Below are 24,359 nucleotides of genomic sequence, written 5' to 3'. Positions count from 1 at the left end.
CCAAATATGCATAAGCAATGTAAAGAGATCAGGTGAATGAGTGGGGAAAAGTACATTTGACACAAATGACCATAATATCAAATGTGTGTGTCTGAGGGGAAAATAACTCATACAGTCAAAAGGGGTGAGAAATTACACCATTATCAGTGGATATTAAATAAATAAACATAGATGATCAAACATATTCCCTTTTGCTTACGTGATGAACCGCTAAGGGAACACAAATATTTACCATCTAAACCATGTGACCTCTCACCTCTCTGGCTGTCATGCAGCGAAGGAAGAAGCGTGACCGAGAGCTCCCGATAAATCTTTAACAAACTTATCCTAAAACTTTAACTTCACCCATACAGATTACTACACTGTAGTACACTACCAAGTGTGGGGATATGTCTACGAGACAACAACAACATACTGATTACTACACTGTAGCCAAGTGTGGTGATATGCCTACCAGACAAAAACAACATACTGATTACTACACTGTAACCAAGTGAGGGGATATGTCTACGTGACAAAAACAACATACTGATTACTACACTGTAGCCAAGTGTGGGGATATGTCTATGAGACAAAAACAACATACTGATTACTACACTGTAGCCAAGTGTGGTGATATGCCTACGAGACAAAAACAAGGCAAGGGAGGCCAAGAAGCAGGTCAAGAAACGACGAAGAAAGAACCTCTGACCATGGCCTCCTTGGAAACGCAAGATGGCAACATGACATCTCAGGAAGAAGCTAGGCTAGCTCACATCCTCAAAGTGATCAAAGAAGGAAATTACTCCCTCACAACACAATTTAACTTGAAAACGGCTGAGTTCAGCTGCTCCATCTCAGCACAGTTGGCTGAGTCACAGCTGCTCCATCTCAGCACAGTTGGCTGAGTTCAGCTGCTCCATCTCAGCACAGTTGGCTGAGTTCAGGTGCTCCATCTCAGCACAGTTGGCTGAGTTCAGCTGCTCCATCTCAGCACAATTGGCTGAGTTAAGCTGCTCCATCGCAGCACAGTTGGCTGAGTTCAGCTGCTCCATCTCAGCACATTTGGCTTGTAGACATAGCTTACTGACAGATCAATGAGGTCAGATCCCAATACCAATGTAAATATAGCTTACTGACAGATCAATGAGGTAAGTTCCCAATACCCATGTAGACATAGCTTAGTGACAGATCAATGAGGTTAGATCCCAATACCCATGTAAACATAGCTTACTGACAGATCAATGAGGTTAGATCCCATGTAAACATAGCTTAATGACAGATCAATGAGGTCAGATCCCAATACCCATGTAAACATAGCTTACTGACAGATCAACGAGGGTAGATCCCATACCCATGTAGACATAGCTTACTGACAGATCAATGAGGTTAGATCCCAATACCCATGTAAACATAGCTTACTGACAGATTAATGAGGTCAGATCCCAATACCCATGTAAACATAGCTTACTGACAGATCATTGAGGTCAGATCCCAATACCCATGTAAACATAGCTTACTGACAGATAAATGAGGTCAGATCCCAATACCCATGTAAACTAAGCTTACTGACAAATCAATGAGGTCAGATCCCAATACCCATGTAAACATAGCTTACTGACAGATCAATGAGGTCAGATCCCAATACCCATGTAAACATAGCTTACTGACAGATAAATGAGGTCAGATCCCAATACCCATGTAAACTAAGCTTACTGACAAATCAATGAGGTCAGATCCCGATACCCATGTAAACATAGCTTACTGACAGATCAATGAGGGTAGATCCCAATACCCATGTAAACATAGTGTCTTTGGACATTTATCATTAATGTGTTGACGATTGTTTTATCAAATCGATTAAAGAACAAGAAGGCCCACACACTGTTTACAAAAGCTTTGATAAAGAGCAAGGCCCACACACTGTTTACAAAAGCTTTGATAAAGAACAAGAAGGCTCCGACACTGTTTACAAAAGCTTTGATAAAGGACAAGAAGGCCCACACACTTTTTACAAAAGCTTTGATAAAGAACAAGAAGGTCCCCACGCTGTTTACAAAAGCTTTGATAAAGAACAAGAAGGCCCCCACACTGTTTACAAAAGCTTTGATAAAGAACAAGAAGGCCCACACGCTGTTTACAAAAGCTTTGATAAAGAACAAGGCCCACACACTGTTTACAAAAGCTTTGATAAAGAACAAGGACCACACATTGTTTACAAAAGCTTTGATAAAGAACAAGGACCACACATTGTTTACAAAAGCTTTGTTAAAGAACAAGAAGGCCCGCACACTATTTACAAAAGCTTTGATAAAGAACAAGAAGGCCCCCACACTGTTTACAAAAGCTTTGTTAAATAACACGAAGGCCCCCACACTGTTTACAAAAGCTTTGATAAAGAACAAGAAGGCCCACACGCTATTTACAAAAGCTTTGATAAAGAACAAGGCCCCACACAGTTTACAAAAGCTTTGTAAAAGAACAAGAAGGCCCGCACACTGTTTACAAAAGCTTCATGTGTATGTATATAATGTCCACATGTACTAGTTCAGACAATAATACACTGTATATAATGACCACATGTAGTAGTACAGACAATAATATACTGTATATAATGACCACATGTAGTAGTACAGACAATAATATACTGTATATAATGACCACATGTAGTAGTACAGACAATAATATACTGTATATAATGACCACATGTAGTAGTTCAGACAATAATATACTGTATATAATGACCACATGTAGTAGTTCAGACAATAATATACTGTATATAATGACCACATGTAGTAGTTCAGACAATAATATACTGTATATAATGACCATATGTAGTAGTTCAGACAATAATATACTGTATATGTATATAATGACCACATGTAGTAGTTCAGACAATAATATACTGTATATAATGACCACATGTAGTAATTCAGACAATACTGTATATAATGACCACATGTAGTAGTTCAGACAAAAATATACTGTATATAATGACCATATGTAGTAGTTCAGACAATAATATACTGTATATGTATATAATGACCACATGTAGTAGTTCAGACAATAATATACTGTATATGTATATAATGACAAAGTGGGAACCTGCAAGGAAAGACACATCAACGTGATATATTCATGTTAGAAATGGTCTGATATCAAACTCTTGGTTCAGACCCCTAGGAGACATGGTCCACAATCTAATTCTCTTCTCAATAATATATTATCAGTTTATTCTCTCCTAGGAGATTTAACATGTTCGATACCAAAGTAACTCAGAGAGCTGATGTTGTAACGAGCCTCCATGAAATGTTTCTCTGGTCAAGGGTCCTGATATTACTCCTGTGTTCTGATATCCTTGTTTCTCCAGTCAAGGGTCCTGATATTACTCCTGTGATCTGCTATCCTTGTTTCTCCGGTCAAGGGTCCTGATATTACTCCTGTGTTCTGCTATCCTTGTTTCTCCGGTCAAGGGTCCTGATCTTACTCCTGTGTTCTGCTATCCTTGTTTCTCTGGTCAAGGGTCCTGATATTACTCCTGTGTTCTGCTATCCTTGTTTCTCTGGTCAAGGGTCCTGATATTACTCTTGTGATCTGCTATCCTTGTTTCTCTGGTCAAGGGTCCTGATATTACTCCTGTGTGCTGCTATCCTTGTTTCTCTGGTCAAGGGTCCTGATATTACTCCTGTGTGCTGCTATCCTTGTTTACAGAGCTCGTTTTGTTTTTCCTACACAGCAAAGACCACAAATACACTTGATCAGGTGGATCACATTTACTGTGGAACATGTAACGATGCCCTTAATCTTAATGGTCTGGCTTGTAATAGGATGATTTAACTCTGTACATTTGTTTGTAAAGTTACACTGGGTACATTGGCCACATCTATAATTACCGTCCGGCACATTATCTAGGAAGGTACTACGTGGCGCCGGTGGAAGATCAGACCTCACCACCATTTGACTGATGTTGGGGGAGTGTCTGAAGACTACCCTCTGGGGTTCTTTAAACGTATTCTCCAGTTGTGGATCAGTGATCAAGATGTACCAGTGTTTTAAAAAACTTCTTATGGCTGCAATCCTGTTAATGGGATCGATATGACAACAGCCAGTGAAAGTGCAGGGCGCCAAATTCAAAACAACAGTAATCTCATTATTAAAATTCCTCAAACATACATGTATCTTATACCGTTTTAAAGATAATCTTGTTGTTCCCACCACAGTGTCCGATTTCAAATAGGCTTTACAGCGAAAGCACCACAAACGATTATGTTAGGTCACCACCAACTCACAGAGAAACACAGCCCTTTTTCCAGCCAAAGAGAGGAGTCACAAAAACCATGAATAGAGATGAAATGATTCACTAACCTTTGATGATTTTCATCAGATGACACTCTTAGGACTTAATGTTACACAATACATATATGTTTTGTTTGATAAAGTTCATATTCACATAAAAACATCTCAGTATACATTGGCGCATATATCATATATCACTAGTTCCAAAAACATCCGGTGATATTGCAGAGACACATCATTTTACAGAAATAGTCATTATAAATGTAGATGAAAATACAATTGTTAGACATAGAAATATAGATATACAGTGGGGCAAAAAAGTATTTAGTCAGCCACCAATTGTGCAAGTTATCCCACTTAGAAAGATGAGAGAGGCCTGTAATTTTCATCATAGGTACACTTCAACTATGACAGACAAAATTTGCAAAAAAAATCCAGAAAATCACATTGTAGGATTTTTTATGAATTTATTTGCAAATTGTGGTGGAAAATAAGTATTTGGTCACCTACAAACAAGCAAGATTTCTGGCTCTCACAGACATGTAACTTCTTCTTTAAGAGGCTCCTCTGTCCTCCACTCGTTACCTGTATTAATGGCACCTGTTTGAACTTATTATCAGTATAAAATACACCTGTCCACAACCTCAAACAGACACGAAACAAAATTGTAGACCTACACCAGGCTGGGAAGACTGAATCTGCAATAAGTAAGCAGCTCGGTTTGAAGAAATCAACTGTGGGAGCAATTATTAGGAAATGGAAGACATACAAGACCACTGATAATCTCCCTCGATCTGGGGCTCCACGCAAGATCTCACCCCGTGGGGTCAAAATGATCACAAGAACGGTGAGCAAAAATCCCAGAACCACACGGGGGGACCTAGTGAATGACCTGCAGAGAGCTGGGACCAAAGTAACAATGCCTGGGGGTGGACACATCATGCTGTGGGGCTGTTTTTCTGCAAAGGGACCAGGATGACTGATCCGTGTAAAGGAAAGAATGAATGGGGCCATGTATCGTGAGATTTTGAGTGAAAACCTCTTTCCATCAGCAAGGGCATTGAAGATGAAACGTGGCTGGGTCTTTCAGTATGATCCCAAACACACCGCCCGGGCAACGAAGGAGTGGCTTCGTAAGAAGCATTTCAAGGTCCTGGAGTGGCCTAGCCAGTCTCCAGATCTCAACCCCATAGAAAATCTTTGGAGGGAGTTCAAAGTCCGTTTTTCCCCAGCAACAGCCCCAAAACATCACTGCTCTAGAGGAGATCTGCATGGAGAAATGGGCCAAAATACCAGCAACAGTGTGTGAAAACCTTGTGAAGACTTACAGAAAACATTTGACATCTGTCATTGCCAACAAAGGTTATATAACAAAGTATTGAGATAAACTTTTGTTATTGACCAAATACTTATTTTCCACCATAATTTGCAAATAAATTCATAAAAAATCCTACAATGTGATTTTCTGGAGAAAAAAAATATAATTTTGTCTGTCATAGTTGAAGTGTACCTATGATGAAAATTACAGGCCTCTCTCATATTTTTAAGTGGGAGAACTTGCACAATTGGTGGCTGACTAAATCGTTTTTTGCCCCACTGTAATTCTCCTTAATGCAACCGCTGTGTCAGATTACAAAAAAACTTTACGGAAAAAGCAAACCTTTCAATAATCTGAGAACAGCGCTCAGAAAACAAATAAAATGATCCACCATGTTGGAGTCAACAGAAATCAGAAATAACATTATAAATATTCCCTTACCATTGATGATCTTCATCAGAATCCACTCCCAGGAATCCTAGTTCCACAATAAATGTTTGATTTGTTTGATAATGTCCATTATTTATGTCCAAGTAGGTACTTTTGTTAGGGCGTTAGGTACACAAATCCAAACGCTCGTGCAGGTCCAGCATAACGTCGGACAAAAACTTAAAAAAGTTATATTACAGGTCGTAGAATCAATCTTTAGGATGTTTTTATCATAAATCTTCAATAACGTTTCAACCGGAGAATTCCATTGCCTGTAGAGAAGCAATGGAACGCAGGTCGCTACCATGTGAAATGCGCATGACCAGGACCTGGCTCTCTGCCAGACACCTGACTCATTCAGCTCTCATTCAGCCCCACATCACAGTTGAAGCCTCATTCAAGTTTCTAAAGACGGTTGACATCTAGTGGAAGTCCTAGGAAGTGCAACTTGATCCATATCCCACTGTGTATTCAATAGGGGCTGGGTTGAAAATCGATCAACCTCAGATTTCCCACTTCCTGTTTGGATTTCTTCTCAGGTTTGTGCCTGCCATATGAGTTCTGTTATATTCACATACATCATTCAAACAGTTTTAGAGTGTTTTCTATCCAATACTAATAAAAATATGCATATATTAGCAACTGAGACTGAGGAGCTGGCCGTTTACAATGGGCACCTTTCATCCAAGCTACTCAATACTGCCCCTGCAGCCATAAGAAGTTTAATGATGTGGTCTAACTGTTTACCAAGTGGGGAGCACTGAAGGAAGCATTGAACGTGTTGTTCTGGAGGGAGGGGAGGTTTGGGGAGTACTGAAGGAAGCATTGAACATGTTGGTCTGGAGGGAGGGGAGGTTTGGGGAGTACTGAAGGAAGCATTGAACGTATTGGTCTGGGGGGAGGGAGGTTTGGGGAGTACTGAAGGAAGCATTGAACATGTTGGTCTGGAGGGAGGGGAGGTTTGGGGAGTACTGAAGGAAGCATTGAACGTGTTGGTCTGGAGGGTGGGGAGGTTTGGGGAGTACTGAAGGAAGCATTGAACGTGTTGGTCTGGAAGGTGGGGAGGTTTGGGGAGTACTAAAGGAAGCATTAAACGTGTTGGTCTGGAGGGAGGGGAGGTTTGGGGAGTACTGAAGGAAGCATTGAACGTGTTGGTCTGGAGGGTGGGGAGGTTTGGGGAGTACTGAAGGAAGCATTGAACGTGTTGGTCTGGAAGGTGGGGAGGTTTGGGGAGTACTGAAGGAAGCATTGAACGTGTTGGTCTGGAGGGAGGGGGGGTTCAAGCTGTTATCCTGGGTCATATTTTTATAATGATCACTTGCGTCATGCAGCCATTCCTCAGGGTAACCCCGCTGTCTGAAACGCTCATCCAGACAATCAGATTGTTCGTCATAGTCACTCTGTGTATATGACTGTATTGGCTGATGGAGAGGCTAGGGGTGTAGGGTGGAAGCTGTCTCCACATAATGGAATTCCTGCCCGTCGGCTTCCTGTATAGGTCTGTGCTAAAGCCACTCCCCTCCCTCTTAATCAAAATGTCCAGGTAACTTGTTTCATGCGCATCAAAGGTGAGGGTGAATTTCAGATGTTCACTGCTTGTATTGATGAAGGAGTGGAATCAATGAAGTTCCTCTGCTGTGCCCTAGAATAGAAGGAAAGCATCATCAATGAAGACTTTTTCAGAGCCTGATGAGCTGCTAGAATGGTTTGTTAGGGCTGACAATCTCATTCTTCTCAAACAACCCCACACACAGATTGACATGATTAGATGCTATTTTTTAAACTACAATGACCATAATGACCTGAGCGCCTACTTGTCTTGTCTGTGTTTCTTTTACACCTGCTACGTAAAAGAGACGGAGGAATGCACAATGGTCAATGCTATCTGGGATCCTTGGGACATCCCTACCCTAAACCCTACCTTAACCATTTTAAATGTCAACTTTAATGGGTTAGGGACGTCCCAAGGATGTATCTACTTGAAAATATATGACCTAAGTGATTGATAGTTGGTATCCAGCAGTCATAAAGCCTAATTTACTTTAATGAACTACTAAAATAGTGATTTGGTCAGACAACAGCTCTACACTTTATGGACTGACTGATCCATTCAACCTTCCATCCCTCTTCAGCCTTCCTCTCCTCTGAAGACCCAGTGAGGGTGGAGCTCAGTCAGAGAGCTGTTGAGGGACTGGTTAGGAAGAACACTTCTTCAGCCAGAGGTGAGGTCACACATGGTTTAGATCGTAAATATTTATGTCCTCTTAGCGGTTCATCACGTCATCATGTAAGCAAAAGGGAATTGTCCACTGATATTTAATTTCTCAACCCTCCTGGCTGTATGAAAGTTAATTTCACCTCAGGCACACACATTTATTCTTTGTTATTACCTGAGCCACTGCCTCTTCACCCGCTATCATTCAGAAGGTGAGGTCAGTACAGGTGGGACCGAAAGACTGAAAAACTATCTCAAGACCATCAGACTGTTAAATAGCCATCACTAGCACAGAGAGGCTGCAGCCTACAAATAGACTTGAAATCATTGGCCATTTAATAAATGGAACACTAGTCACTTTAATAATGTCCCTTTAATAATGTTTACATATCATTTCACATCTCATATGTGTAAACTGTCTCAGTCTATGCTGCTCTGACATTGTTTATGCATATATTTATATATTCTTATTCCTTTACTTAGATTTGTGTGTATTAGGTATTTGTTGTGAAATTGTTAGATATTGCTGCACTGTTGGAGCTAGAAACACACGCATTTCGCTACACCTGCAATAACATCTGCTGAACACCTGTATGTGACCTATAACATTTGTGTAAAATGTATTTTTCCCCACTCATTCACCCCATCTCTTTACATTGCTGATGCATATTCGGTGTCCTGACTATGTCAAAGGCCCATCCTGATAGACCTGAACCTAATGCAGCTTGGAGTGAACAGATGACAGAAGTCACATTTAGGTGCCAGGTGTAACTGAGGCCATGGATGCTCCATATCCATAATGTTGAGTGTTTTATATAATATGACTAAATGTGTTTATTTCTGTGTTGCAGGGGCAGTCAAGAAATGGAACAGCAAGGCCACAGAACATGACATAATCAGTGCTGTGGGAGACCACCTCAAGCCCCTGGTCGAGCCGGGGGTGGTGTTTACCACTCCACCACGCCTTCAGCAGGCTGGAAAAGTGGGATTGATCTGGTTGATCCATTTGTTTGTTTCAGTTTCCAGTAGTTGAATCCTTTGATGTATGGTTGATTTCAAAATTTTTCATTTTCAACAAATGAACTGGGTTGGTTGAAAAGTGATACTAAAGGTACATAGCATGCACTATTTTGACATAGTGGGATATATGTTTTTCATACCAACACATTTGTTCATTGGTTTAGCAAGAGTCTGTTGATTGGTTGTTAATTTCTTTTGCAATATGTTCAAATCATGCTTTATTTATATAGCACATGTTATGTACGACTCTAGGAGGGAACGCAACACCCTGCTACAACTTTCCCCTTGGAGTGAAAGAGGTATGGGACTGTAGGTGCGAGTAAGGATGACAAAGGTATCGTTTACAGGGAATTTATTCCCTCACATTGTAATTTTTGGGGAAAGGGGCTGGACGGAATCAAAGCAAAGCAAGTAAATATCAAAGCCCCCTCTCCTACCTTACCTGCCTACCCAACTTAGCACTAACCAAAATACAGGGTGATCCGACCAAGTCTTACCTAGTGTCGTGTCTTTATCATTAACTGAAGAAATATAGTTTTTATCAAAGATTCTCTGTAGTTATTATGCGATCAACTGATTAATCACGTAACTAATTAACTAGGAAGTCGGGGCACCAAGGAATATAATATTCAGATCACAAAGTTATTTCCTAAAATAACTTTTCAGATATTTTCTGATCAAAGTCTTCGAATTAATGAATTATTTACTTTACCTCACGTTAGTCTCATTCCAAACGTCATAAATTGTTGGTTATCTGCACGAACCCAGTCTTCACTATGAGTCATCCATACATCAATTGTCTTAAATCATTTATTTATTACTAAGTAATTCACAGAAATGCACAAACAAACAAGGCAAATGTAATGAAAGAATGTGCCCTAGTGGCTAAACCGGCATGGCGGCTTGTTAGACAAAAGGGGAAGTGGGGGTCGACTTAAGAAGTCACTACAGTTAATGATTATAACAATTGAAATGCTAATCCTTTACACATGAATGCTCACTCATTCGGGAACGATTGCAATCAATATATATATTTACGCTCAGTGTGTAGTCTTGATCGCTGGTGAAAAGTTTGTGTCTTTTGTAGAATTGTCCATCTCTCTCCCTCTCGCGGATGTGGTTAAAGGGGATAGTTCAAAGTGACATTCATTTGTTATAGAATGGATGTTTCGGTGGTTGTCGTTCTTCGCGTTCAATGATACCGAAATCCTAGCTGCAGACTAGTAATCAATATCAAAGACTTGTTCTTATTCTGTCGGTATCGATAGTCTAAGAGTTTAACCACGTGGTATGGTTAAAAAGATTCAGCAATGGTCGACAACCTTTGTCCTCCTAATGGAGAAAAACATGGTCTGCAACTTTTAGCCATCTCGTAATTGAGGTAAGCTTGGTCTGCTGATCGAAAACCCAAGTGGGGTTTTTATTTGGAATGGCAAAAAAGGCTGGGAACAAATGAAAGAATAATACAAACTACTTCACAACAAAAACTGAGAAAAAAAACAAACTCAGAACATTAAAGAGGCTCTCTCTCTCAGCAACAACTAACACAGTACAAACCTTCAGCTCTCTACTGAGCAACAGAACACTGGCTTATATAGCTGGAAGGAGTATAATGAGATACAGCTGTATCCTGACGAGGGGGCGGGGTCAGCTCCAATTAGCAATGAGGGGAATTTCAGGAAGCCATGTTGAAACACACACATACCACAACACAGAAACTATGGAACTTAAAAGCACATTTCAGGCATGGATGCAACAATGGCTTCACAGAAGAAGAAAAAATATATATATATATATATATATATATATATATATTTACCCCAACATATATAAGAGGATAAAAAACAGAAGATTAACAACTGAAAGACTACTGAACAATCTAAGGAAAATGCCATTGATTAAAATATTAACAATTGGATGCAATATCCAACCTAAAATATGAGCTTGTTTTACTACATTGTTTGTTATTACATTCACCAACAAGAAAACCAGAAATGTCACTTAAATAGAAAAGGGAACTAACAAAGAGTCAGTGACAAAAACCAAAATGAAACTGGTAGGGGTTTAGGAGGGGTTCTGAAAGACACTATGGGGGTGTCGACTGAAAGTTGACTGGTAAAAATAACTGGGACCTAAAAGACACCCACCATGAGACCCACTAAATCTGCCGAAGAAGAGTCAAACAAAAGAAAAACCCACACCAAACTTAAAGAAGCAAACCTAAAAGGTGTTGACTCTCCACATCTATCAAGACAACTGGAGCACTGGGCCAGACACTCTTAAATAGCACCTGGACCAGCTCAGCTGAAACACCTTCCCACTAACGAGATGGACAAGCCAGCACAGGTGTAACACATACTGACTAACGAGCTATACGTCCTAACGAGCTATACGTGCTAACAAGCTATACGTGCTAAAGTCCAACCTCAAAACATAAATGGAAAAACCAAACACCTTCCCCCTTAAGACAACAAATATATCCTATATTTTCGCCACTAGCTTCTAGAACTCTCATCTTCCTAAAACACCCTACGTTCTAGAACTCTTGTCCCCTTGAAACGAGCCCAAACACAACTCCAATACAGAAAAACATGCAATAAATTGTGATCCATGGCAAAGCACTGGCTAAACGCAAAACTTGTTGACTGCCCACCCTTAAGACAACCAGCGACCAACTCCTGCAATATCCGTAGTAACTTTCCACCTCACAGAGGAGCTTCTCTCTCTTTTCAGGGTTCACTCGATAGGCATGTTGTTGGATCAGGGCCCAGTCCCTAATGTCATGCTCTAGTAAATTTGGGTTGGCACATCTGAGAATGAACCCTGATACTCTAAAAGCAGGGCAACCATGTCAATATAATTGTACCCCAAAATTGTCAGTTGGTTACATAAATAATTATGATTACTAAATGTTACATGAATTGGAAATATCAAAAACAAATGTACAGACCTTTGTTAATATGTATTGGCAATAATTCACTTAATGGTGAGGCATGGAATAATAAAACATCTATCTTTTGTCAGGCTGATTATAGACCAATTTATTATACTGCGTCCATGTGTATAGGCTTCAAATACGTTGAAATTAATGTCACAGTTTAAACGTGTCCAAATCAATAGTCCAAATGCAGAAACAGTTTGTGATTAATTGAAATAAAATGTACTATCTACACAAACATCTGCCACAATAATCATATTACTTGTATTTTTTTTAAACAAGCACCTTATTAACTGCACAATAAACTGCACAACACCAAAAATCACTGATATCGATTAGGGGGGAAATCAGGTTGTATGTGCTGTTGAAACTAACACAACTAAAAAAAACACATGGAAATGGGAGATATCTTTTACCTCACTGGTTAGAGGACAACCTGCAGAAGACAGTCAGCTACATTTTGGAGTGATGCATTTAAATGTAGGGGTCGCTAAACAAAGGAATGCAACAGTTATTTGTCATCACTCATCGATATCATGCTGAAATAAATCGTCGAGAGGAGGGAGATATGGTTGCAAGTCCTGGTTGCAAAAACAGCTCAAAAACCACATGGAGTCTGGGAATAATGTGTACATCACTGGTTAGTGTCATGTACTGTCATGTTGTGTCTTGTTTCTGTCCTTTCTCTTCACCCTGTCTCCCTCTGCTGGTCGTGTTAGGTTACCTTTTCTCCCCCTCTTTCCCCCAGCTGTGCCTTGTCTCCTCCTAACTACCTCGTCACCCCTTTTCCCACCTGTTCCCTTTTTCCCTCTGATTAGTCCTCTATATCTCTCTCTGTTTCTGCTCCTGTCTTTGTCGGATTCTTGTTTGTGTTGTTCATGCCTGAACCAGACTATCGTCATGTTTGCTGCAACCTTGTCCTGTCCTGTCGGAACCTGCCGGTCCATCTGAGCCTACGTGTGTTTCGTCATTAAAGAAGCTCTGTTTACGTTAATTCGCTTTTGGGTCCTCATTCACGCACCGTAACAGTTAGAGGAACATTTGTAGAAAACAGCTAGCTACATTTGAGTGTTGCATTTGATTCAAGTGGGTCACCAACGTGGTAAAAGTAACAACTTTTTAAAGGGACGTTTTGTTAAATCAAACGTTTAGGGTTCTACATTGTGAAATTAATTCAAATAATTCTACCACAATGTTAAAAACATTCTACATTGTGACATTATTTCATTGATTACATTGATTCCATGAAACAACTCCTTCATGTATGTATTTTCAGAGATCTTTTATCAGACTATCTCAGCTAGAAGGTTTGTCTCCTGTGTATGTTCTCTGGTGTGTCTTCAGATAGTCAGATGTACCAAAACTCTTCCCACGTATATCACAGCTAAAAGATTGCTCCCCTGTGTGTGTTCTGTGTGTGTTCTTCTTTCCCTCGATCCTGACTAGTCTCCCAGTCCCTGCCGCTGAAAAACATCCCCACAGCATGATGATGCCACCACCATGCTTTACGTCAGGAGAGACGCTTGGCATTCAGGCCAAAGAGTTCATCAGGCCAGAGAATCTTGTTTCTCATGGTCTGAGAGTCATCAGGTGCCCTTTGGCAAACTCCAAGTGGGCTGTCATGTGCTTTTTAGTGAGGAGTGGCTTCTGTCTGGCCACTCTACCATAAAGGCCTGATTGGTGGAGTGCTGCAGAGATGGTTGTCCTTCTGGAAGGTTCTTCCATCTCCACAGAGGAACTCTGTCAGAGTGAACATCGGGTTCTTGGTCACCTCCCTGACCAAGGTCCTTCTCCCCCGATTGCTCAGTTTGGCCGGGCGGCCAGCTCTAGGAAGAGTCTTGGTGGTTCCAAACTTCTTCCATTTAAGAAAGATGGCGGCCACCTTCAATGCTGCAGACCTTTTTTGGTACCCTTCCCCAGATCTGTGCCTCGACACGATCCTGTCTCTGAGCTCTACGGACAATTTCTTCGACCTCTATTTCTTCGACCTCATGGCTTGGAGTTTGCTCTGACGTGCAATGCCAACTGTCGGACCTTATATAGACTGGTATAATCATAAACAATATGATTTCATGTGGCACAAAACAAAAACACAAATTCTCAGTCAAAAATATAAGTAGGAATACAGCCTTTCTCATGTGATTTCAGGATCGCTGACTGGGAAAATGTCCTTCCACACAGAGAGAGAGCAGTGGTTGGACTTTTATTGTGTGTGCCCTCTTATGCTCCTTCAGGCTCCTTAACCAGGTAAAATTCTTTCCACACTGGGAACATTGGAAAGGCTTTTCTCCTGTGTGTATTCGCACATGTCCCCTACTCGTGAAATGTTTTTACGCTGGGAGCAGTGGTAAGGCTTTTCTCCTGTGTGTGTCCACTCATGCTCCTTCAGGCTCCCTAACTGAATAAAACTCATTCCACAGTGGGAACAGTGAGAAGTCTGGTCCCTCTCCTACCAAAGACAGAGTATTTAGTTAAATACTAAAAAGAGAACGGAATTAAACCTCCATAAAATAAAACTGTCTTCCTGCGAGGCTAGATTCCTCAAAAACCTGAAGTCAGTTTTCAGAACATACCATAATTTTCATAACTTGGCGGCTGCCCCTAATAATAATAATGTAGAACATTAAATATAACCTTGCTTTCATGTTTATAGGCTGAGCAGAGCTCTATAATAGGGAATGGGTGACACCTAGTCAGTTGTACAAATGAATGCATTCAACTGAAACGTGTCTTCCGCATTTAACCCAACCACTCTAAATCAGAGAGGTGCGGGGGGCTGCCTTATTCAACATCCACATCTTCGGCGCCTCGCTTTTCTTCTGTGTGTATTCTCTCATGCCTTTTCAGGGTAGCTAACACGGTAAAACTCTTTCTACACTGGGAACATTGGAAAGGCTTTTCTCCTGTGTGTGTCCTCTCGTGAGCTTTTAGGTCCCCTACTCGGGAAAATGTATTTTTACACTGGGAGCAGCAGTAAGGCTTTTCTCCTGTGTGTATTCTCTCATGCTCTTTTAGGTGCCCTCTCTGAGTAAAACTGTTTCCACAATGTGAACATTGGAATGGCTTTTCTCCTGTGTGTATTCTCTCATGTCTTTTTAAGTTACTTAACACGATAAAACTCTTTCCACACTGGGAACATTGGAAAGGCTTTTCTCCTGTGTGTGTCCACTCATGCTCTTTCAGGCTCCTTGACTGAATAAATCTCATTCCACAGTGGGAACAGTGATGAGGCTTTTCTCCTGTGTGTATTCTCTCATGCCTTTTCAGGTTAGCTAACACGGTAAAACGCTTTCTACACTGGAAACAATGGAACGGTTCTTGTCCTGTGTGTGTCCATTCATGAGCTTTTAGGTCCCCTGATCGGGAAAATCTCTTTTCACATTGGAAGCAGTGGTAAGGCTTTTCTCCTGTGTGTATTCTCTCATGCCTTTTCAGGTTAGCTAACAGGGTAAAAATCTTTCGACACTGGGAACACTGGAAAGGCTTTTCTTCTGAGTGTGTCCACTCATGTGCCTTCAGGCTCGCTAACTGAATAAAACTCATTCCACAGTGGGAACAGTGATAAGGATTTTCTCCTGTGTGTATTCTCTCATGCCTTTTCAGATTAGCTAACAGGGTAAAACTCTTTCCACACTGGGAACATTGAAAAGGCTTTTCTCCTGTGTGTGTCCTCTCGTGAGCTTTTAGGTCCCCTGATCGGGAAAATCTCTTTTCACATAAGAAGCAGTGGTAAGGCTTTAATCCTGTGTGTGTACTTTCATGAGCTTTTAGGTCCCCTACTCGTGAAAATCTATTTTTACACTGGGAGCATTGGTAAGGCTTTTCTCCTGTGTGTATTCTCTCATGCTCTTGTAGGTGCCCTCTCTGAGTAAAACGCTTTCCACAATGGGAACATTGAAATGGCTTTTCTCCTTTGTGTATTCTCTCATGCCTTTTCAGGTTATTTAACACAGTAAAACTCTTTCCACACTGGGAACAGTGATGACGCTTTTCTCCTGTGTGCATCCCCTCATGCTCCTTCAGGCTTCCTAACTGAATAAAACTCTTTCCAATGTTCCCAGGGTGGAAAGGCTTTTCTCCTGTGTGTGTCCTCTCATGAGCTTTTAAGTCCCCTAATCTGGAAAATCTCTTTTCACATTGTAAGCAGTGGTATGGCTTTTCTCCTGTGTGTGTCCTCTCATGGCGTTTTAGGTTCCCTAAACAGCGAAAACTCTTTTCACAGTGGGAGCAGTTGTGTTGTCTCGCTGGTTTGGGCGTCTCTGGGTCTGGTTCCTCTGAAGGACTCTTCCTGCTGTCATAGTGAGAGTCTGGTCTCTCTCCTGCCAAAGACAAACAGTATCTAGTTAAACAGAGACCTGAATGAAACCTACACATGATAAAGCTGTCTTCCTATGAGGTTTAACCTAGAATAGATACCTCAATAAAAGAGCAGAACTGGTCATCACAGAGTGGCTGTAGTGCTTTGTAGGCTGGGTAAATCAATTTGAATTCAAAACATTTTGACAGCGTCCCTTTTGATAAAAAAAAAGAAGCTTTCCTTACATTGTTTGACTATGGAAGAAGTGGTTTTCTTAACTGAATGTAAAAACATTCATGAGATATACAGTACCAGACAAAGGTTTGGACACACCTACTCATTCAAGGGTTATTCTTATTTTTTATTTCTACATTGTAGAAAATAGTGAAAAATATGAAAACACATATGGAATCATGTAGTAACCAAAAAAGTGGTAAACTACTCAAAATACACTGCTCAAAAAAATAAAGGGAACACTAAAATAACATCCTAGATCTGAATGAATTAAATATTCTTATTAAATACTTTTTTCTTTACATAGTTGAATGTGCTGACAACAAAATCACACAAAAATGATCAATGGAAATCAAATTTATCAACCCATGGAGGTCTGGATTTGGAGTCACACTCAAAATTAAAGTGGAAAACCACACTACAGGCTGATCCAACTTTGATGTAATGTCCTTAAAACAAGTCAAAATGAGGCTCAATAGTGTGTGGCCTCCACGTGCCTGTATGACCTCCCTACAACGCCTGGGCATGCTCCTGATGAGGTGGTGGATGGTCTCGAGGGATCTCCTCCCAGACCTGGACTAAAGCATCCGACAGTCTGTGGTGCAATGTGGCGTTGGTGGATGGAGCGAGACATGATGTCCCAGATGTGCCCAATTGGATTCAGGTCTGGGGAACGGGCGGGCCAGTCCATAGCATCAATGCCTTCCTCTTGCAGGAACTGCTGACACACTCCAGCCACATGAGGTTTAGCATTGTCTTGCATTAGGAGGAACCCAGGGCCAACCGCACCAGCATATGGTCTCACAAGGGGTCTGAGGATCTCATCTCGGTACCTAATGGCAGTCAGGCTACCTCTGGCGAGCACATGGAGGGCTGTGCGGCCCCCCAAAGAAATGCCACCCCACACCATGACTGACCCACTGCCAAACCGGTCATGCTGGAGGATGTTGCAGGCAGCAGAACGTTCTCCACGGCGTCTCCAGACTGTCACATGTGCTCAGTGTGAACCTGCTTTCATCTGTGAAGAGCACAGGGCGCCAGTGGCGAATTTGCCAATCTTGGTGTTCTCTGGCAAATGCCAAACGTCCTGTACGGTGTTGGGCTGTAAGCACAACCCCCACCTGTGGACGTCGGGCCCTCATACCACCCTCATGGAGTCTGTTTCTGACCGTTTGAGAAGACACATGCACATTTGTGGCCTGCTGGAGGTCATTTTGCAGGGCTCTGGCAGTGCTCCTCCTGCTCCTCCTTGCACAAAGGTGGAGGTAGCGGTCTTCCTGCTGGGTTATTGCCCTCCTACGGCCTCCTCCACGTCTCCTGATGTACTGGCCTGTCTCCTGGTAGCGCCTCCATGCTCTGGATACTACGCTGACAGACACAGCAAACCTTCTTGCCACAGCTCGCATTGATGTGCCATCCTGGATGAGCTGCACTACCTCAGCCACTTGTGTGGGTTGTAGACAACGTCTCATGCTACCACTAGACTGAAAGCACCGCCAGCATTCAAAAGTGACCAAAACACCAGCCAGGAAGCATAGGAACTGAGAAGTGGTCTGTGGTCGCCACCTGCAGAACCACTCCTTTATTGGGGGTGTCTTGCTAATAATTTCCACCTGTTGTCTATTCCATTTGCACAACAGCATGTGAAATGTATTGTCAATCATTGTCGCTTCCAAAGTGGACAGTTTGATTTCACAGAAGGGTGATTGATTTGGAGTTACATTGTGTTGTTTAAGTGTTCCCTTTATTTTTTTGAACAGTGTATATGGAATGCTTTTCCAACAGTCTTAAAGGAGTTCCCACATATGTTGAGCACTCGTTGGCTGCTTTTCCTTCACTCTGCGGTCCAATTCATCCCAAACCATCTCAATTGGGTTGAGGTCGGGTGATTGTGGCGGCAAGGTCATCTGACACAGCACTCTATCAATCTCCTTTTTGGTCAAATAGCCCTTACACAGCCTGGAGGAGTGTTGGGTCATTGTCCTGTAGAAAAACACATAATAGTCCCACTAAGCGCAAAGCAGATGGGATGGCATATTGTTGCAGAATGCTGTGGTAGCCAGACAGGTGTGTGCCTTTCCAAATCATGTCCATTCAATTGAATTTACAACAGGTGGACTCCAATCAAGTTGAAGAAACATCTCAAGGATGATTAATGGAAACAAGATGCACCTGAGCTCAATTTAGAGTCTCATAGCAAAGGTCTGAATACTTAGGTAAATAAGGCATTTGTTTTTTCCTTTTTAATAAATGTGAATTTTTTTCTAAAAACCCATCTTTGCTTTTTCATTATGGGGTATTGTGTGTAGAATGATTAGGATTTGTATTTATTGTAGGCTGTAACGTAACAAAATGTGGAAAGACTTTAGTGACATAAATAAGGGGTTGAAGACTTTTTTTATATATCTCATAAAGGACTGACACTTCCGAACAAACTTACTTTAGATTTTTTGGGGAAACAATGTTACTATGGTTACTGTTGTTCCATGTTGTGAATGTTATCCAATGTGTTACTATGGGTTACAGCAGTATGGCCAAATCATGTTTTGACATAAATTAACTTTTTTATATTTTTGTTGATACTTGAAGGGGTCTTACAATTCAAAATCAGAACGTCAAATTATCCTTGGTATAACCTTCTAAAAACAGTACTATACTGGGGAAGCCCTTCATGTTGGAGGCTGTTTCTACAGTACTATACTGGGGAAGCCCTTCATGTTGGAGGGTGTTTTATCTTTGACACTTCAGCAACTGTGTTAGTACAAGGCATGGAGACGGGTTGCATGGAAGTTCCTTTATATAATGTGGAACTGGAATCGGATTTTATTTCTCATTCCGTTGTCGTTGGAATGTGGCCTAGCCTACCAGTGAAGGGGGTAGAGGTCGACCGATTAATTGGAATGGCAGATTAATTAGGGCCGATTTCAAGTTTTCATAACAATCGGAAATCGGTATTTTTGGGCGCCGATTTGCTGATTTTTTTTTTTTTTTTACACCTTTATTTAACTAGGCAAGTCAGTTAAGAACACATTCTTATTTTCAATGATGGGGCAGAAAGAGATTTTCACCTTGTCAGCTCGGGGGATCCACTCTTGCAACCCTACAGTTAACTAGTCCAACGCAATAACGACCTGCCTCTCTCTCGTTGCACTCCACAAGGAGACTGTCTGTTACGCAAATGCAGTAAGCCAAGGTAAGTTGCTAGCTAGCATTAAACGTATCTTATAATAAACAATCAATCATAATCACTAGTTAACTACACATGGTTGATGATATTACTAGATATTATTTAGCGTGTCCTGCGTTGCATATAATCTGACTGAGCATACAAGTATCTAAGTATGACTGAGCAGTGGTAGGCAGCAGCAGGCTCGTAAGCATTAATTCAAACAGCACTTTCGTGCGTTTTGCCAGCAGTTATTCGTTGTGCATCAAGCATTGCGCTGTTTATGACTTCAAACCTATCAACTCCCGAGATGAGGCTGGTGTGACCGAAGTGAAATGGCTGGCTAGTTAGCGCGCGCTAATAGCGTTTCAAACTTCACTCGCTCTGAGCCTTGGGGTGGTTGTTTCCCTTGCTCTGCATGGGTAACGCTGCTTCGATGTGGTGGCTGTTGTCGTTGTGTTGCTGGTTCGAGCCCAGGGATGAGCGAGGAGAGAGACGGAAGCTATACTGTTACACTGGCAATACTAAAGTGCCTCTAAGAACATCCAATAGTCAAAGGTTAATGAAATACAAATGGTATAGAGGGAAATAGTCCTATAATAACTACAACCTAAAACTTCTTACCTGGGAATATTGAAGACTCATGTTAAAAGGAACCACCAGCTTTCATATGTTCTCATGTTCTGAGCAAGGAAACATCAATGAGATATACAGTACTAGTCAAAAGTTTGGACACACCTACTCATTCCAGGGTTTGTCTTAATTTTTTTTAACCATTTTCTACATAGTAAAATAATAGTGAAGACATGAAAACTATGAAATACACATATGGAATCATGTAGTAACCAAAAAATTGGTAAATCAAAATATGTTTTAGATTCTTCAAAGTAGCCACCCTTTGCCTTGATGACAGATTTGCACACTCTTGGCATTCTCTTAACCAGCTTAAACTGGACTGCTTTTCCAAAAGTGTTGAAGGAGTTCCCACATATGCTGAGCACTCGTTGGCTGCTTTTCCTTCACGCTGCAGTCCAATTCATCCCAAACCATCTCAATTGGGTTGAGGTCGGGTGATTGTGGAGGCCAGGTCATCTGATGCAACACTACATCACTATCCTTTTTGGTCAAATAGCCCTTACACAGCCTGGAGGTGTGTTGGGTCATTGTCCTGCTGAAAAACAAATGATAGTCCCACTAAGCGCAAACCAGATGGGATGGCGTATCGCTGCAGAATGCTGTGGTGGCCAGACAGGTGTGTGCCTTTCCAAATCATGTCCAATAAATTGAATTTACCACAGGTGGACTCCAATCAAGTTGTAGAAACATCTCAACGATGATCAATGGAAACATGCACCTGAGCTCAATTTCGAGTCTCATAGTAAATGGTCTGAATACTTATAATAATAATAAATAAGAATAAAAATAACGTTTTCTTTAAATAAATGTGTCATTTTTTCTAAAACCCTTTTTTTCACTTTTTCATTATGGGGCATTGCTTGATTGATGAGGATTTTTATTTATTGTAGAATAAGGCTGTAACGTAACAAAATGTGTAAAGACTTTAGTGACATAAATAAGGGATTAAAGACATCCAAAAAGTATATATATAGCATTTTATTTATTTCTGTATAGACAGGAGTAATTACAGTGGGGCAAAAAAAAGTATTTAGTCAGCCACCAATTGTGCAAGTTCTCCCACTTAAAAAGATGAGGCCTGTAATTTTCATCATAGGTACACTTCAACTATGACAGACAAAATGAGAAAAAAAAAATTATACAAAGGGTATATAACAAAGTATTGAGATAAACTTTTGTTATTGACCAAATACTTATTTTCCACCATAATTTGCAAATAAATTCATAAAAAATCCTACAATGTGATTTTCTGGAATTATTTTTCTCATTTTGTCTGTCATAGTTGAAGGTGGACTGTATAAAACGGTGTGTTCATCTCTGTCAGATATGAACCTCTATCAGGTGGACTGTATAGAATGGTGTGTTCAAATAAAACACTATAGGATTTGTCTCCAGATGGTTATGCATATTCATGACATGAGGCTAGTAGCTTAACATCTCTCTCCATTGAATACAGGCGGTTGACTTCAACAACTCTCATAGAATATATATTTTTTAAATGATTACAATAATTATTAGTATCCACCAATCCAAAGAAAGGTGTGAGCTAGAGAACCAGCAGTGCCGCTTTGTGGACAACGACTCCCCTTGTTAGGGCGAAGAGACATCTTGTCAGTATATCCATAATCTTTGGTCTAGCCAACTCAACTCTCGCATGGCACTATTGGGCAGCAACGTGTGTTGTAAAAAATCACTACATGAAAACCACTACAAGCCATGCCCCCCAGTCTGCGGTCAGCAGATAGACTCTTCTCAAATATATATGTTAAGTCAAACAAGGGGTAGCTTGCTCTCTACATAGTCTGATTCTAGACATAACAGTCATAATTCTAGGGCCCTCCGTTGAAGAGGTAATGACGAGCCAACTCCGAATATCCAAAGTTAAAAACGAATTTAAGGCGATACTTACTGGTGTTACTCAGATCTCTGATTTCCACCTCTTCATCTTTCAATGTGACAGTAATCTCTCCTTCCTTCTTCACTCCAAAAACTGCATCCTCTTCTTTTACTGTAACATCCTCCTCCTCTTTCACTCTGAACGAGTCTTCCTCTTCTTCTTTCACGGTAACAGCCTCACCCTCTACTTCTTGTTTTACTGTGACATCCTCCTCTTCCTTCTCCTCTTTCACGACAATGTTCAGCCCCAGAGCTTCTTTCTCCGTCCAGCAGACCTCCTCTTCTTTAACAGGAGGGGAGTAGTTTAGGGAGCTCATGTTCGGGGACGTTAGCTAGATAGCTAGCTATCATTAGCGACTAGGCTAGTGCTAACTTAACCAGCCAGCTACTATAGCTGACTAATAAAAAATAACGTAATATTAAATAGGTTAACAAGTAAATAAGACAGAAGCGTGTCTAAAACACAGAAGCTAATATACACTGAAAGCGTCTAAATAGCTTGAATCTTTCGGCTATGTTGGCTAGCCAGCTACCGAGGTGGTTGACGAGCTGTTTATGAAGAACCGTCCACTAGATTATACGTCACGCTAGCAGCATCGCCTGAAAGACGCACATCGCCGTCTGCTGACTGGAGTGGGAAACGCAGTTGAGGATCATGTTTTATTGTCAGACAAAGATGTTTTGAAAGGGATTTAATTAAAGAATACCATTATATTGAGACATCAAAGACAGGAATGTGTCGATTGATTAGTGCAAATATTTTTTGTTTTACTACAGCACATTTAAGACAGTTTCATTAAGTTAAACTAAATCTAAATAAGTAGCTAGCTACTTGTAGGTCTATACTGCTCCTACATGGTGTAACAATACATCATGTAGATGTATATAATGGACAGACAAGGTTGATACTGCTCCTACATGGTGTAACAATACATCATGTAGATGTACACTACCGTTCAAAAGTTTGGGGTCACTTGGAAATGTCCTTGCTTTTGAAAGAAAATCAAAAATGTTGTCCATTAAAATAACATCAAATTGATCAGAAATACAGTGTAGACATTGTTAATGGTGTAAATGAATATTGTAGCTGAAAACGACTGATTTTTTTATGGAATATCTACATAGCCATACAGAGGCCCATTATCAGAAACCATCACTCCTGTGTTCCAATGGCACATTGTGTTATCTTATCCAAGTTTATCATTTTAAAAGGCTAATTGATCATTAGAAAACCCTGTTGCAATTATGGTAGCGCCACTGAAAACTGTTGTGCTGATTTAACAAAGCTTTTGTAAACAGTTTTGTTGCATAACAATCAGGCAGTAGAACAACAATGACCAATCTTCCCTCCCCTTAACATTTGGTTTGATTCTGACCCTGTCAGTGTGCCAGGTGGACCTAGGGTTTGATTCAGACACTGACAGTGTACCAGGTGGATTTTGGGTTTGATTCAGAGCCTGCCAGTGTACCAAGTGGACATTGGGTTTGATTCAGAGCCTGCCAGTGTACCAGGTGGACATTGGGTTTGATTCAGACCCTGCCAGTGTGCCAGGTGGACATTTATTCAGACCCTGCCAGGTGGACATTGGGTTTGATTCACACCCTGCCAGTGTGCCAGGTGGACATTATGTTTGATTAAGACCCTGCCAGTGTGCCAGGTGGACATTTATTCAGACCCTGCCAGGTGGACATTGGGTTTGATTAAGACCCTGCCAGTGTGCCAGGTGGACATTAGGTTTGATTCAGACCCTTCCAGCATGGGCAGAAATGTATTCCATGGTAAGTAACTTATAACCACAGAATCACCCCAGACGTTTCATGCATGACTAAAAACTCCTAAGTATTAGATTTACTGCCATGGTCTAGTATGTCACTGCATCAGACACCATTCACAATGCTGGCTGAGGTACGAGTAAAAATGACATTATTTCCTCA

General features: G+C 41.0%; 1 protein-coding gene across 1 annotated transcript; it reads right to left on the bottom strand.

The window, feature by feature from the left end:
- Positions 1 to 10,053: 10,053 nt before the first annotated feature.
- On the bottom strand, positions 10,054 to 22,975 carry LOC110521936 (uncharacterized). Its single transcript, XM_021599911.3, has 2 exons — positions 22,438 to 22,975; positions 10,054 to 16,514 (listed from the first exon to the last, which is right to left on the bottom strand). The coding sequence occupies exons 1-2, from the start codon at positions 22,739 to 22,741 to the stop codon at positions 14,977 to 14,979; spliced, it is 1,842 nt and encodes a 613-aa protein (XP_021455586.1). The 5' UTR covers positions 22,742 to 22,975; the 3' UTR covers positions 10,054 to 14,976.
- Positions 22,976 to 24,359: the final 1,384 nt, after the last annotated feature.

The sequence above is a fragment of the Oncorhynchus mykiss genome, chromosome 4 (genome assembly GCF_057628025.1).
Source record: "Oncorhynchus mykiss isolate SJ-2025 chromosome 4, ASM5762802v1, whole genome shotgun sequence".
NCBI classification, from domain to species: Eukaryota; Metazoa; Chordata; class Actinopteri; order Salmoniformes; family Salmonidae; genus Oncorhynchus; species Oncorhynchus mykiss.
Note: the sequence above shows the minus strand (reverse complement) of the source record. Positions and strands in the feature narration are given on the sequence as shown.